Source organism: Polistes canadensis, unplaced genomic scaffold (assembly GCF_001313835.1).
Source record: "Polistes canadensis isolate GaletaPanama2010 unplaced genomic scaffold, ASM131383v1 scaffold_84, whole genome shotgun sequence".
NCBI lineage: Eukaryota > Metazoa > Arthropoda > Insecta > Hymenoptera > Vespidae > Polistes > Polistes canadensis.
The window spans coordinates 229,305-243,074 of NW_014569631.1; the positions used below are offsets into that span (position 1 = coordinate 229,305).

General features: G+C 32.5%; 2 protein-coding genes across 4 annotated transcripts in view; both read left to right on the forward strand.

Moving 5' to 3' along the window:
- Window positions 1–3,464, forward strand: part of LOC106786820 (titin) — a 38,591-nt gene extending 35,127 nt beyond the window's left edge. The window contains exons 7-8 of the mRNA XM_014748617.1: window positions 8–1,677; window positions 1,758–3,464. Of these exons, the coding sequence (XP_014604103.1) occupies window positions 8–1,677; window positions 1,758–1,860 (1,773 nt within the window). The 3' untranslated portion in view covers window positions 1,861–3,464. The remainder of the gene's footprint in view (window positions 1–7; window positions 1,678–1,757) is intronic.
- A 4,892-nt stretch (window positions 3,465–8,356) lies between these two features.
- The window catches only part of LOC106786827 (regulator of G-protein signaling loco), a 15,204-nt gene continuing 9,790 nt past the window's right edge, over window positions 8,357–13,770 (forward strand). For 2 of the 3 annotated variants that reach the window (XM_014748634.1, XM_014748633.1), the window contains exons 1-4: window positions 8,360–8,612; window positions 8,711–9,429; window positions 9,507–10,109; window positions 10,198–10,860. In XM_014748634.1, the coding sequence (XP_014604120.1) occupies window positions 8,794–9,429; window positions 9,507–10,109; window positions 10,198–10,860 (1,902 nt within the window). In that variant the 5' untranslated portion in view covers window positions 8,360–8,612; window positions 8,711–8,793. Of the gene's footprint in view, window positions 8,613–8,710; window positions 9,430–9,506; window positions 10,110–10,197; window positions 10,861–13,770 lie in introns of all 3 variants that reach the window. The other variant, XM_014748635.1, reaches the window with a different exon arrangement.

Consider the following 13,770-nt stretch of genomic DNA (forward strand, 5'->3'; position numbering starts at 1 on the left):
CGATGAAAAATCAAGTGAAGTTTATACACAGGAGGACAAAATAATTGAATCATCCACATTGAAGGGACTTGAATCAACGTCTCAAGAAAAGCCAATTGAATCATTAACACCGGAAGAAAAACCAATCGAGCAATCAACACCAGAAGAAAAAATCACTGAAACCGAACAGAAAACAGAAACTCCAATCAGTGAAGAACAAACTTTTAAACCATCTACATTTGAAGGAGAAACAGAAAAGACAACAGAAGGAGTTATAATTAAAGAAACTCAAACCGTTGCAGAAGAAAGTGTTTCTGAGATACCTGTAAAAATTAGTTCGACCGAAACAATACAAGTAGGTCCCATTGAAGAACAAACTGACGGTGAAGCAGAACAACATTCTGTAACTCCAATCAAAGAAGAAAAATTAGGAACACCAGAAAGTACGGAAAGTATTTTAATAACAGCACAAGTACCATCAGAAGAAACCGCTGCAACAGATCATACTATATTTGAAGAAAAAGCAACAACGATACCAAGTATTCATGCTGAAACAGTTCAACCTACAGAAGCACCAGTACATATTGAAGAAGCTCCTTCCAAAGATGAAATAGAATCAGCAGTGACAAAACTTCAACCAGTTGAAGTATCTAGCGAAGTTTCGGTTCAAGAACAATCTACAATTGAGCCTGTATCTGAAGAATCAATAACTAAATCAGAAGAAGCACAAAAGGGTGAGGAAAAACTCACGGAACCCACTGTACCAAAAGAAGAACACGTATCAACAAGTGTTAGCTCGATAACGGAAGAACCTGAAGACAAAATAACAGGAGAGCCAGTTGTAATAGAGGAGCATGAATCAGAAATTTTGCCAGAAGAAGAACTAGAGACAACACAATTACCAATAGGAGAATTCGGTACAAAGTTACAGCCTATACCAACTGAAGCACCTATAACTGAAACTTCGGAAGAAATTTCAGAAAAAGATCACGATGAAGGCCATGAAGAAGTACAGCCACACGTCGATACTATTGAATCCGAATCTTCTTCACAGATTCCACAGACAGATAAAACCGAGGGCCAAGTAACTATCGAATCGACTGAGGAACATTTACAGCCGGTCAATCATACCATTGAAACTGCTGAGGAACCCGGCAAACCAATTTTGGAAGAGCATCATGTGACAAGCACTAGCACTATAGCACCTCAAGAATATCCCGAACAAACAGTGTCTGGTGAAGATAATTCTCACTTCCCCATACACTCTGGTAGTTACCTTAATCCTGATGAAGATTACGATGAAGATGATCAGGCAATTTATGGTCCAGGCACTTGTAGATATGGTGGAAAAGTTTACATGTCTGCTCAGCAAATACCAAGAGATGACCCATGTGATTTCTGCTTCTGCTTTAGAAGTGATATTATCTGTCTTCAACAAAGCTGTCCACCACCGATACCAGGATGTCACGAGGAACCTATCAGTGGTTTCTGTTGTCCTAGATACGAGTGTCCCGTATCGATGGCTACGTCTCTTAACATTACCACAACTACGACCACAACTACGACGACATTACCCCCGCACTTTTTAACGCACGCCTATAAAGGCGCTGCGAAACGAAACGGATGTCTAATTCGTGGTCAAGCATATAGTGTAGGCGAAACTATTAAATCTGCATCCGGTCCATGCCTTCATTGCACGTAAGTATTAAACAAACATTGACAAACATTAATGTTTCTCTAAACTTTTACTGACTTATCTTTCCTATATTATTTTTCAGTTGCGGAGGTGACGGCAACATGAAGTGTGATCCACGAGTATGTTCTCCGGAACCAATGCTAAGGCAAATGATCGCTGCAGCAACAGCCAGGAGAAGGAGATGAGCCGTTCGTAATGGTCCCCTGGATCTATCCCGACGAAGAAACGAATACGAGGGAGCCATGAAGAAAGTGTTGTATAAAAGTGAATTAAAATTATTCTAAACTAAAATATACCTAAACGTCGCAGAACACAGACAATAACGTGCTTCGACGTTCACGAACCGAGTGGCCAAAACGTAAACATTTATATTATATAATAATATTATATTATGTTATATATATAAATATATATATATATATAAAAAAAAGCAAAAAGAGAAATGAAAGACAAACAAGAGCAGGTGGGATGATGTCAAAAGGGACAAATAGAGGATTTTAATTAACGTAGTGAGGCGCGTTTCCGGTGCCAAAAACGTGGCGGATGAAAAATGTACTCACGAAGGAGGAAGTTTCAACGAAACAGGGAAAAACTGGATAAAGGAAAAAATTTTTAAGAAACACCACTTTCGTGTTGGTTCCGTACTCATATTTCATTCTACGTCTCCTGCCGTTTCTTACAAAAAAAAAAAAAGTAAGGAGAAAAAAAAATCATAAAAACGAAAATTACTTAAGAAAGAAAGGAAAAAAATAAAGCCATTGAAATTTACGACTGTGCCTTCGTCAGTGTCGTCGATAGCGACATTATTTTCATTTATAGCGGGGCAACTGCGGAACAGCGACATTAGTGAAAATCATTAGCATCATTCTCTGAAGAATCTTAACAGCAACCATTGATGATAGGGTACTAGCAGTGTGATGTGTGTGAACAATAAATAGAAGAATCAGAATATTTTTCATTTGGATAAATGAACTTCGTACAGTGACATTATAATATATACTGGAATCGTAAGATGAATATTTTTTTATGCTCTCAATTCGTTTTTAACTAATGAATACGTTCGAAAGCAAAGTCGTAATCACTTTTATACACATGATCGCACAGGGCATAATATTCTTCGTACGATTCGTCCGCGTGAGATCGAAAAATCGAAAAAAAAATAAGCGTTAAGCGTTTTTCTGCCGCGCACGTCGCTCTTGTAATACCATTGTAAGAAGTTAAAACATTGGCGATTAAAGAAGATGGTGCGAACTCTACTCGCGATCGATGAAAAAATCTTTATCGGGTTTTGGCTGCCGCGTGTCGTGCTCAAATGATTGGTCCACATATACTCATGTATACGAACTTCTACGGACATTTGAATACGCTGGAAATGGCACTTTTAAAATAATCTTAATACATTAATAAAACAAAGTAAAATATTTCTTATTTTGTCAAAAAAAAAAAGAAAAAAAAAAATGACGAAATAAGCAAATACTCGAAAGAACGGTGCCATTTTCTTACGTATCCTATTGTGCGTGCAAATATATGCGTATGTGTGTGGTCAGTCGGTACATATATATATATACATACACACGTGTATATGTATATGTGTATATATGTATATTAAATAATAAAAAAAAAAAAGGAAAAAAATGGCGCACAAAAGGTAGACGAAAGTTACGTGCAAACTCAAAGCTTAAACAAGCAGCTCGCGCGGAGGACCGATTGAGAATTTGCTTCTCCGGCGAGCTGGCATTATACATATATATATACATATATATACATATATATGTATGTATAATATATACATATAATATATACATATATATATGCATATATACATATATACGTTTATATGATTCTTTATATACACTATATTTCTTTTAATATTTAACTATAACACAATGTTCTACACCTTTGTACGAAACTATAATTAATACTCCTCTATGGCGAGATGATCTCCCATTGTTCTCCAGTCTCAAAGTGTCGCGTGAGAACGAAGTTCATTTTATGTGAGAAACATACTTACGTCTCTTGAAAGTAAGGCCACGGTTAACTCATTCTATCATAATATCGTTCCTCCGTTTTATGAGGAAGAATCAAGTCAATTACTTATTCCTCTTTGGCCAATAACTGGTAATAAGATATCGATAATATACGAGAACGATATAATCGTCATGCTTTGAGACTTCGGAACGCTGGTTATCGTATAATAATAGAAGAAAAACGCTATATCGTCGCATAAATATTGCGTATACTGTCTATATTTATACTGATAATTATAATTAACGACTATGAGTCGGTATTCCATCTTACTGGCATGAAAATAGCTCATAATACTTGTACTCGTTTATCGATTAAGTTCGTCTCTTGAAAAGAAATAATGAAAAGAAAAATAAAAAAATAAAAAAAAAAAGGAAAAAAAAAAAACAAAATAGGAATGGGGGAAAAAGCGTCTAGCGGAAGACTTTTATGAAAGCTTTTTTTATACGTAAACGCGAATTTCTCTGTTGAATTCAAACAATGCAAGGAAACATCGACAGCGTATTCGTAGAGCTTCTACGATAGCTCATACGTGATATAAATGGCCATATTGACTAACGTCATTATTACAGAACAAGAAAAAGCTATCGATAGACGTTTAGAACGCTTTCATTTTACGGAAAGTTTCTTTCGCACGAGACATACTTGCGAAGTGAGAAAAACAGCTCTATTAAACGTACAAGTAGTAACTCTGTAAAGGAAATGGAAAAGAAAAAAAGGAAGAAAGAAAGTTGCAATACCATAGTTATTCGAAGCTATCTAAAACGTTCATTTATCTGTATTTAGTATAATAAAAATGCCCGAACATTTTTCAATAGATATCATTTCATTTTCGATTACATCAAAATCCACTTTCCACAAACAAATTGAAATACGAATAAAATATCCAGCTTTAATTTCCATTCTCGATTACCGAATCAACTATTAGAATATTTTTAAAGGATTGATAATCAATTCATATCATTTTGAGGTATACTTTATCTTATTTTAATACTAGACAGTTCATGAACGACTACCATGAATATCGAGTAAATGATTTGAATGCATTGCCATTTCTATTGTAACTTGATATTCGTGGAAGTCAAATAAATTTTGTCCAAGCCAACTTTCTTAGCGATTATTCTAGCCTAGTATTTATCTTGATATTTTTCGCATTCATAGCGATAATATACTGAAAGTATAATGAGTATCGAATATATGATAAGCTAATAATAACGATAATATACACATAATTACAATGTAAGGCATACGACTACGGCGAATACTTAGACTGTATACATAATTAATTATACAGTTTTGATGGCTGGCTAAAAGATTTAATGACTCATTATCGTCAAAAATAACGCTCTTCCTCCATCGTGACGTAGCCGGCTTTATATACACAGTAAATGCACACACAAGAATAACATAATATTTGTGTACAGACTGACCAATTTATGTCTGCTTGTGTAACATTAGATGTTATTACATGTTTTTCTACTTACATGCTGTAAAAAATAGTTTTAATGTTATAGAGAAGTTTTATATTTTTCTAAAATTTTTGGCGTTAATTGCTAGTTTGAACAATATGCTTCATTATACTTTCACGTAAATAAAACGAATTTTAGCAGACTAAAAATGATAACTGTGAGCATAAAAGATAAACACGATACTCAGTACACCAATATGTATACTCAATATCTTGATAAAATTCTCAAAAATTATTGTATTCCATTGTATGATCGCTAATGACAATTGTCCCTTTCTTTGCAGTATAAACTACTGTCAGATCCTGCTGCGTATCATTATAATATGTATGTGATAAATGAAAAAAACAATCGAGCCGTGAATATTTCGAGTATTTCCAACTGTACGGATATGTTAGGTTAGTTTTCACAGTACGTGCTAGTGTAAAGTGTCCTTTTATATGAATAAATGATTTTGTATGTCATGTATTATAATTTTTTCATTTTTCGATTTTCCACATGAATTAAAACAATTTTTCTTACAATCCTTTTCAATAAAAAAAATACGCTGATAAAAGTTACGGAAAGTTAAAAATTCATTTTAGTGTGAAAATTTTAATAAAATTGAACAAGAAATTTCTAATAATCTGAAAAGAAATATGTAAATAAAAATATTAACAAAAATTATTCTCAGATACATCATCCGAATCTTTTCGTTTCTTGTAGGGCGACAAAGATTTACTATCTTGCTTTTAATAGATTTATATTACTATTTTTACTATACATATACAAATTTGTTATTATTTTTGGTAGTAGTATTAGTAATAATGGTAATAGTAATACAATTTCCTGCGTATATTTTCGTTACATCATTATGCTTTATATTTTGTTTGTAGAAAGATCAGGCTTGTGTAACTCAATACGAATTAAGTTTTACAACGGCCAGATTTTACCGTTCACCAAACTTCACCAAACTTTTTCTGCTTTTGTAAAAACTTAGGAATTTTCCGACCACCTGGATACAACGTGCGGTCCGTAACAATGAATAACAAACCATTGAGAAATTGAGAAAAGAAACAAAAGCTACCAGCATCATTTTTGTTACCATTGGGACCACTATTGGACTATAGTATGTACTTAACGCGATGACGGTACAATAGTTATATTGTAAGAAAATTTAAAATAATTATATTTAATTTTTAGTGTCTAAATACGTGTGTGCCTTCAGAAATGCCTTTTTTATACATATATATTTTAAAAAGTTAAAGAAAATCAAAACGAGTTTAACGAGTTTTACGTTTTTAATTACGTTTCTTGCTAATATTTAAAAAATAACGAAAAGAATAAARACAATATGCACTATAAACCTAAACACACCATACAGAAAAACACACATAATTTATTTATTAATTATATATATAATTATTTAATTTATACTTATTATTATATATATTCAATTAATAATTATTATTATCCAATTCATTATTCTATTAGGTGTATACGTTCCCAGTTAATATTAAAAAAATAACGAGTAAAATAAAGACAATATAGACAAAAACTTTATCACATCGCAACGTTCTGATTTAAACATTCTTTCAATTTTATGTAAATGTTTAAGCTAATGTATTAAAATTATGTATAAGAATTATCTGTCTTACCGACTGATATCTTAAACTGTCTTACCGACCGAGATCAATCTGTTTTATCGCCCGAGAATATCTGTTTTGTCGACAGAAATTTCAAACTGTTTTACTGACCGAGATTTCATCTGTTTTATCGACCGAGATTTCAAACTGTTTTACTATCAGAGTTACCAGGGTAAAAAAACTTAATTAGATGAATTTATTTAAATAGAGATTTGATAAAAATAAATAAAAAATTCGGTTGAAAAGTGCATCTCTGCGAACTGGACGATTTGTATGTTAGGCTATTGTATCACTTGATTGTATGATTAATATAGTTTTCTTTTTGTTACAGGTGATCATCGTTGGATTTATCATCTACTCGTTTTGATTTTCTTCTAATTTTGTTTAAAATATATATCTATAAAAAACGCATTTCTGAAGGCACACACGTATTTAGACACTAAAAATTAAATATTATATAATTATTTTAAATTTTCTTACAATATAACTATACTATATATACTATCAAAGAATACAATCTATACTATCATCCAATGGTGGTCCCAGTGGTAACAAAAATGATGCTGGGTAGATAAAAAAGGGGACTTGTGAGTTTTTATATACTACACCACAACAAAGTTGGCATAGAATCGCAACAGCAGAAAAATATGAATAAGTGCTCTTAATTGCTTACTAATTGCCTAATCAAAATCCATATAATTGCTCACTTTATTAATTAATTATTTAACTAGATATTAATAATTGAAAAATCGAAAACAAATTATTTTTTATTATTATTTTTTAATTATTATTTTTTATCACCATAAAAAAGTTGGCATATAGAACCGTAACAACAGAAAAAAATGAAAAAATGAAAATATTTACCTATTGTTTATACATTATGAACGATTAATCTATTTCTTTTCACTACCCTATAGATTGTTACTTTGGAAATCAACTTTAAATATATCCTCTGCAGGTGTACCAACTTTACTTTCATTTTTTTTCAAAGTGCACTTGCGCCTTGAGTTTGTGGTTGCGCATGCGTATAACATATCTCCCACTCATGACGTCGCCATCTCATAATTATTCAAAGTGTAAAAATTATTTTCAACTAATTAACGATAAATAAAATATATTTGATGAAATAAAGTTGAGGAGCCGGACAAACAAAAAGTCAGCAATTTATTGGAAACAAAAAACAATAGAAAACTTCATTGCTTTGCTTAGAAATGAGAAAAACGTTTTTGGTTTTTCAATTATTAATAACTAATTAAATAATTAATTAATAAAGTGTGCAATTATAAATTTTAAATGTACAATTTATTCATTTTTTTCTTTTGTTGTTACTATGTTAATATAATTTAGTGATATTAGTTTAGTAAGTTGGTACGCTTGAATTAGATTTCACTATTCTCTGTTGAGTGGTGAATTGTCCAATTACTCTAATTCTTGAATGAAATGTATAACTATTTTTATAATATATTATCGTGATAATGGATAAATATGTAGGAATAATTTTATGTTTGTTTTTTGTATAAATAATTATAATATTTTTATGAAAATTTGTTAAATATGTTTTATATAACATAAATTGTATGAACGTAGGAATGTAAATATGGAAGACATGGAGTTCCAAAACACTCCATGTTACCCTCAACCGCAAGACTTCTATGACTTTTATCAAATTTGTATGTGAGATTGGACAGAGAAATTTATATGCGGTTATTTTAAATAAGTTTTATAATTTCGTTGTTAAAATTATCGTTAGTTTTGTGCAAAATAATTAAAGAAAGCAGACTTTTATCCACATGCTCGTTAATATTTATCATTTGGAATAAAGTAAGCAAGTCAAGCTGTCAAGTTAATTTTACTAATTAATATTGATATTGATATCGTTTCAATAATCCAATGAAAATTATTTATTTTGCTTTATGAAGGAAAATGTTGATACTTCGAGAGGTACAATTAAGAAATAATGAAAATATTTGAGCATTTAATCTTTTGATATACAAATACAACTATGCACCACAACAGAAGGAAAAAGAAGAGAGTAAATTATGGTGTTAGAGCTGTGGAAGTGGTTCGTGGCACTAAAGGATATGGTTTTACTATTTCTGGACAACAACCGTGTATATTAAGTTGCATTGTACAAGGAAGTCCTGCTGAACATGCTGGACTACGAGCAGGAGATTATTTGGTCGCTGTTAATGGTCACAATGTTAGTAAAGTACCTCATGATGATGTAGTACAGCTGATAGGACAGTCCCAAGGTGTCCTTAGATTACAAATAGCTGAAAATTATTATTCTGATTCATCGGATGAGGAAGGTTTTGCTACTGTTAGATCCAAACCTAAATATGCACATAAACCACGCGCTAATAATACAAATGCAATACAGTTACAATGTAGAGTCGCTAAAGTTGTTAGAGATTTACAAAGTGGTGCCATGTTCGATACAGCTGGAAGAGCAATACAACAAAGTAAAATACATTGCAATCATCTTCATCATCGTTGGAACATGAGTAATCCTCTTCCTCCACCACCTCCACCTACATCGCATAAACGAGATTCGGAAAAAATTGTACATAGAACTGTAGTCGGTTATTTGGGTACTATAGATATTCCTAATCAGTTGCATCCATCTTCTATGATGCAGGTATGTATTACATATAGATGATATTCAGTAAGTTTTTCTTTATTAGTTGTTTAATATTAATTTTTTTAATATTTTAGGTTTTACGGAAATGCATAAAAAGATTAAAAGCAGAAAAAAGAAATCCAACAACTGTACTTTTAACGATACATGTGGCAAATATCAAACTTACCAATTCAGAAAATCTTGTTATCGCTGAATATCCATCATATAGGATAATATTCTGTAATTCATTTTCTGAAGAAGATAAACAGTACTTTGGAATATTAACAAAATCTGTCAAAGACAAGGATGATATAGTATCCAATTCCTGTCATGTGTTCACTATATATTATAAGTTAATAGATCATGCAATACACTCAAGTACTTGTAATGTATTTGGATTTACATGTACGAAAACTTCAGAACTAAACATGTGCCAAGAATTTCCTGATAGTTGCAATAGTTTAATCGGAGCCATACAAACCTTGTATATATCTGATTCTACAAACGGTGATGCCAATCCGTATAACGAAGCACGAAGACGTCAAGATGCTGCTTCACCTCAACCTAGCAATGTTAGCACATCGACTGCCCATTCGAGTAATAGTGATTCTGGTATAGGTTTCAAAGATGATTATCGTTCTCGTTCAGAGAGAAATGCTGAATTTTCTCATTCCAGACAGCGCTCCATATTGCAGAGAGTATAGTATTTACTAAACGTATTAATCATTAATTAGAAACATATATGCTATATATCATACAAACTTGAAATGTTGTTTATGTTTGTAGGGTCTTATAATGCCTTCAAACAGAGGAGGAATATTTAATGAGACTGCAGGTTCCAGACTCACAGTTCGTGCAATATCTGATTCAAGATGGGAAAATATAATAAGATCAGGTACTTCCAAGGAAAATTCAGTATCATCGTCGTATGAAACAGCGACAGGGGTTAGCAACAATAAAGTATCCATGAACTTTGGCAATTCACATGATGGAATTCCGTGTAGTGCGCCAACAGGAGTGGCGGGAAATCGTACGATCGTTTCAGAAGGGAAAAATTCATGGAGGAGTGGGGATGCCACCACCTGTCCGGAACCATCTGCTCCTGTGGTCATGCAGGGGTTCGGTAGTTCATCCGTTGGTTCTCTTTCATCTGCCTGTACTACTGCAATGCTCCACGGTACGGACGAAGTTATCGAAACGGTGGAAAATTTGTCGAGTCAATCGCAAATATTAACGCGAATATCGAACACCGGTTGTGATAAATTGAGTCCTAAAGTGTATTGCGGTATGTCGAAATCGTTGGTGCACAGCTTGGAAGATTTGAATCCTAGCTCGGAACATTCAGCCTCGTTTTTACATACTTATGGTAATAAAAACGATAAACCACGTCCATGGGGAAGTTTACAAGAAATAAGAACAACTCGTATCTGCAACTCGGATAATTGTTTGGTAAGAAATTTATTCTTTATTCTTATTCTCACACACACACACACACTTTATCATACATTTTATCATCATTTGTTTTATACCTGCTATCAACATTGATGGTTTATTATGCCTTACTTATTTTTTTTATTAACTTTATAAAAATAATTAAAAAAAAATGTTTCACGTCTGAAACGATTAATAGTACGTGCAATTAATCATTCCTAATCTGCATTCATATAAATAACGAGACAAACTGTAATTATTAAGTAGTATGTACAATGACCTATATTCCTTATCATTTTGATTAATCACCCGTTATACGCGTCGAAATAATCAAACTCGTAGAAAAATGTTTAGGTAAGACGCACGTATGTCTTTTTCATGGTTTCCGTTCCCTGCTCCCTCCCTAGTTTATTCGCTATTGAAGTCTGCGTCATCACATTTCCTGCTTGCAGTTCCCGTTGCTTCGTAGGGCAGATCTGTAGCTGCTCTAGGTATACAGATGAAACCCGACATATCATCGTCTATACAATAGATACGCTTTTTACATACGAGAGTGTTCATCTATAACAATAATTTTTGCTAGACTACATGTCAAAATGACATCATTCTCAAAACTTACGAACAATTATTCTTAATCAATTGAAAACTCAATTATTATTCTAGTCGTGCCAAAAACGTGTTGCCTGCTATACAAGTTATACGTGACTCATCCGAAAATATATAGGGTGTCCCATTAAATTCCTACATACTTATTTCAAATACATATATCAAATGTAGAATCGATTTGAACAAGGACACCCTGTATGCAATGTACATACACAGGCTTCGCGGGTATGCTGTATTATTTGTACGCACGTGTGAGAAATACGGTGAGTCACACATACATATACAGACAATAAGTGCGCGCGCATAAATATACAACCATAGGCATATTACATATATAAGAATACACGCACATATACATACAGTTCAGAGACTCACACGCATATACATACAGATTCAGAAGACCCATACACTTAATATTCATACATCACATACATAGATCCAAATATAACAACTACAAACGTATACGTCGACACGCGGCGCAGGTTCGCACGCGCAGTGATTAGAGTGGCCTGAGTTGGATACGAAGTTGCGGCTTTTACATGAGTTCTCTTCTGGTCAGTGTTGCGCTTGGTAGTGCGCGCTGTTGCGCGCGTCCGTTCGTTCAGACGGATGGAACTGCGCGCATCGCGTTTTCCTCTTCTTAGGGTTGTCCCTGCTGACTGAGTTTCATTTGAGTTACGTTTAATCATTTCCTTATCATCAAGATTATTTTACACGTAGTAGTAGTAGCACTTTATTTAAATCCAACTTAACGTCACCGTCAGCGTCAATCTTTTTGTATTAATCATCGTGTTTAAAATATTAATCAACGTTTAGTATATCATTCCTATTTTATACATAGAATCGTTTCGTACGTATCGTGCGTCGCTTGCCACGGCTGGGCGGAGCCCTCAGTAGTGATCTACTGTTGTTGAACGGCCTTTACCGTGTGATTCTTTCTGTTTCTTTTCTTCCTCCTCCTCCCCCCCCCTCTTTCTTTTTCTATGTTTGTTTTCTTTTTTTTTCTTTTCTTCTAGTTTTTTTTTTTTTTATTTCTTCACCCCTTTCAAACGGGTTTCTCCTTTGCCACTCCGCGAGTTATTTATTTTAATTGTGGATTACGAAACACGTGTACAAGACGGATTATTACATGGGATTGCGCGCCATTCCGAGGCTGGAGCTTCGTTGGACAGGACATGGATTCGTTGGGGAAATTGGTATGAGAATTTAACAGGGGAAATAAGAGCATATTAAAGATCTAATCATCGATGATTGTTAGCCCATTTTAACAAGTACTTTCTTTTTAGTGTTTTCTTTTTTAGATTGAAGAGATTTATTGGTTAGATAGTTGAGTAATCGTTCATAAATTAACAAACGAATTGAATTGCTCGTTCTTATTAATTTGAATCTTCTATATGGATGGAATAACATTTGATAAAATGTGTCTATGTTAAGTAACACGATTGGACACGCGGGAAATATATTTTTATTTTAGGGGTGGTGGTGTGGGGGAGATTTATATAAAGTCTTATTATTTATTTGTTTAGTTGGATTTAAACATTTTTTTTTGACCTACTTTTTACGAATGAATGAAGCATCGTCATTAAGAATCTACTATATATATATGTACATCACATACATACATGTATACGTGATTTCATTCGCATTTCTGTGACATGGATTCCCCGAATGGCATCAAGTTCGTGGAATTGAAATTACTTTCCGCTGATAAAAACAATTTATTCTCTTCTTTTCTTTTCTTACGTCAAGAAGGGCGTTTATAATTTAGTTAGTTTGATTTCAATTTATATTTATCGACGGTAATTGTCTTCCTATTTTTATTATAATCAACTTGACATTGATGAGTACATTGTTCTTTTTGTCTTTTTTCGATTGAAATTAATTCATATAATATCAAACGAAGTGAATTTAAATTGCTATAGATTTTTAGGCATAAATTGTGAAATTGTAAACCTACCAAATTGAGGACTTTTGCTAATATTCTATTAATCGAAGATAAATAAATTTATTACTAGTAAATATAATATTTATAATTTCTGTAACACTTAAACAATGAAATTCAAAGTCTCTCAAATTAACTTTTTTGATAAATATATTGATAATTAAATATATATATTAGGTAGGCCAATTTTTTAACAACAAATAAATAACATGGTAAAAACCGTACGGAGTTAACGATCAATCTTAATAAATATAAATGTTAATTAATATTTCTTCATTTGTTATAATTTATTTCTCATTAATTAGTATTTATGAATATTTATATTAAAAAATTATACGGAATTATTGACCAATTTAATAAATATATAAATACATGTAAAG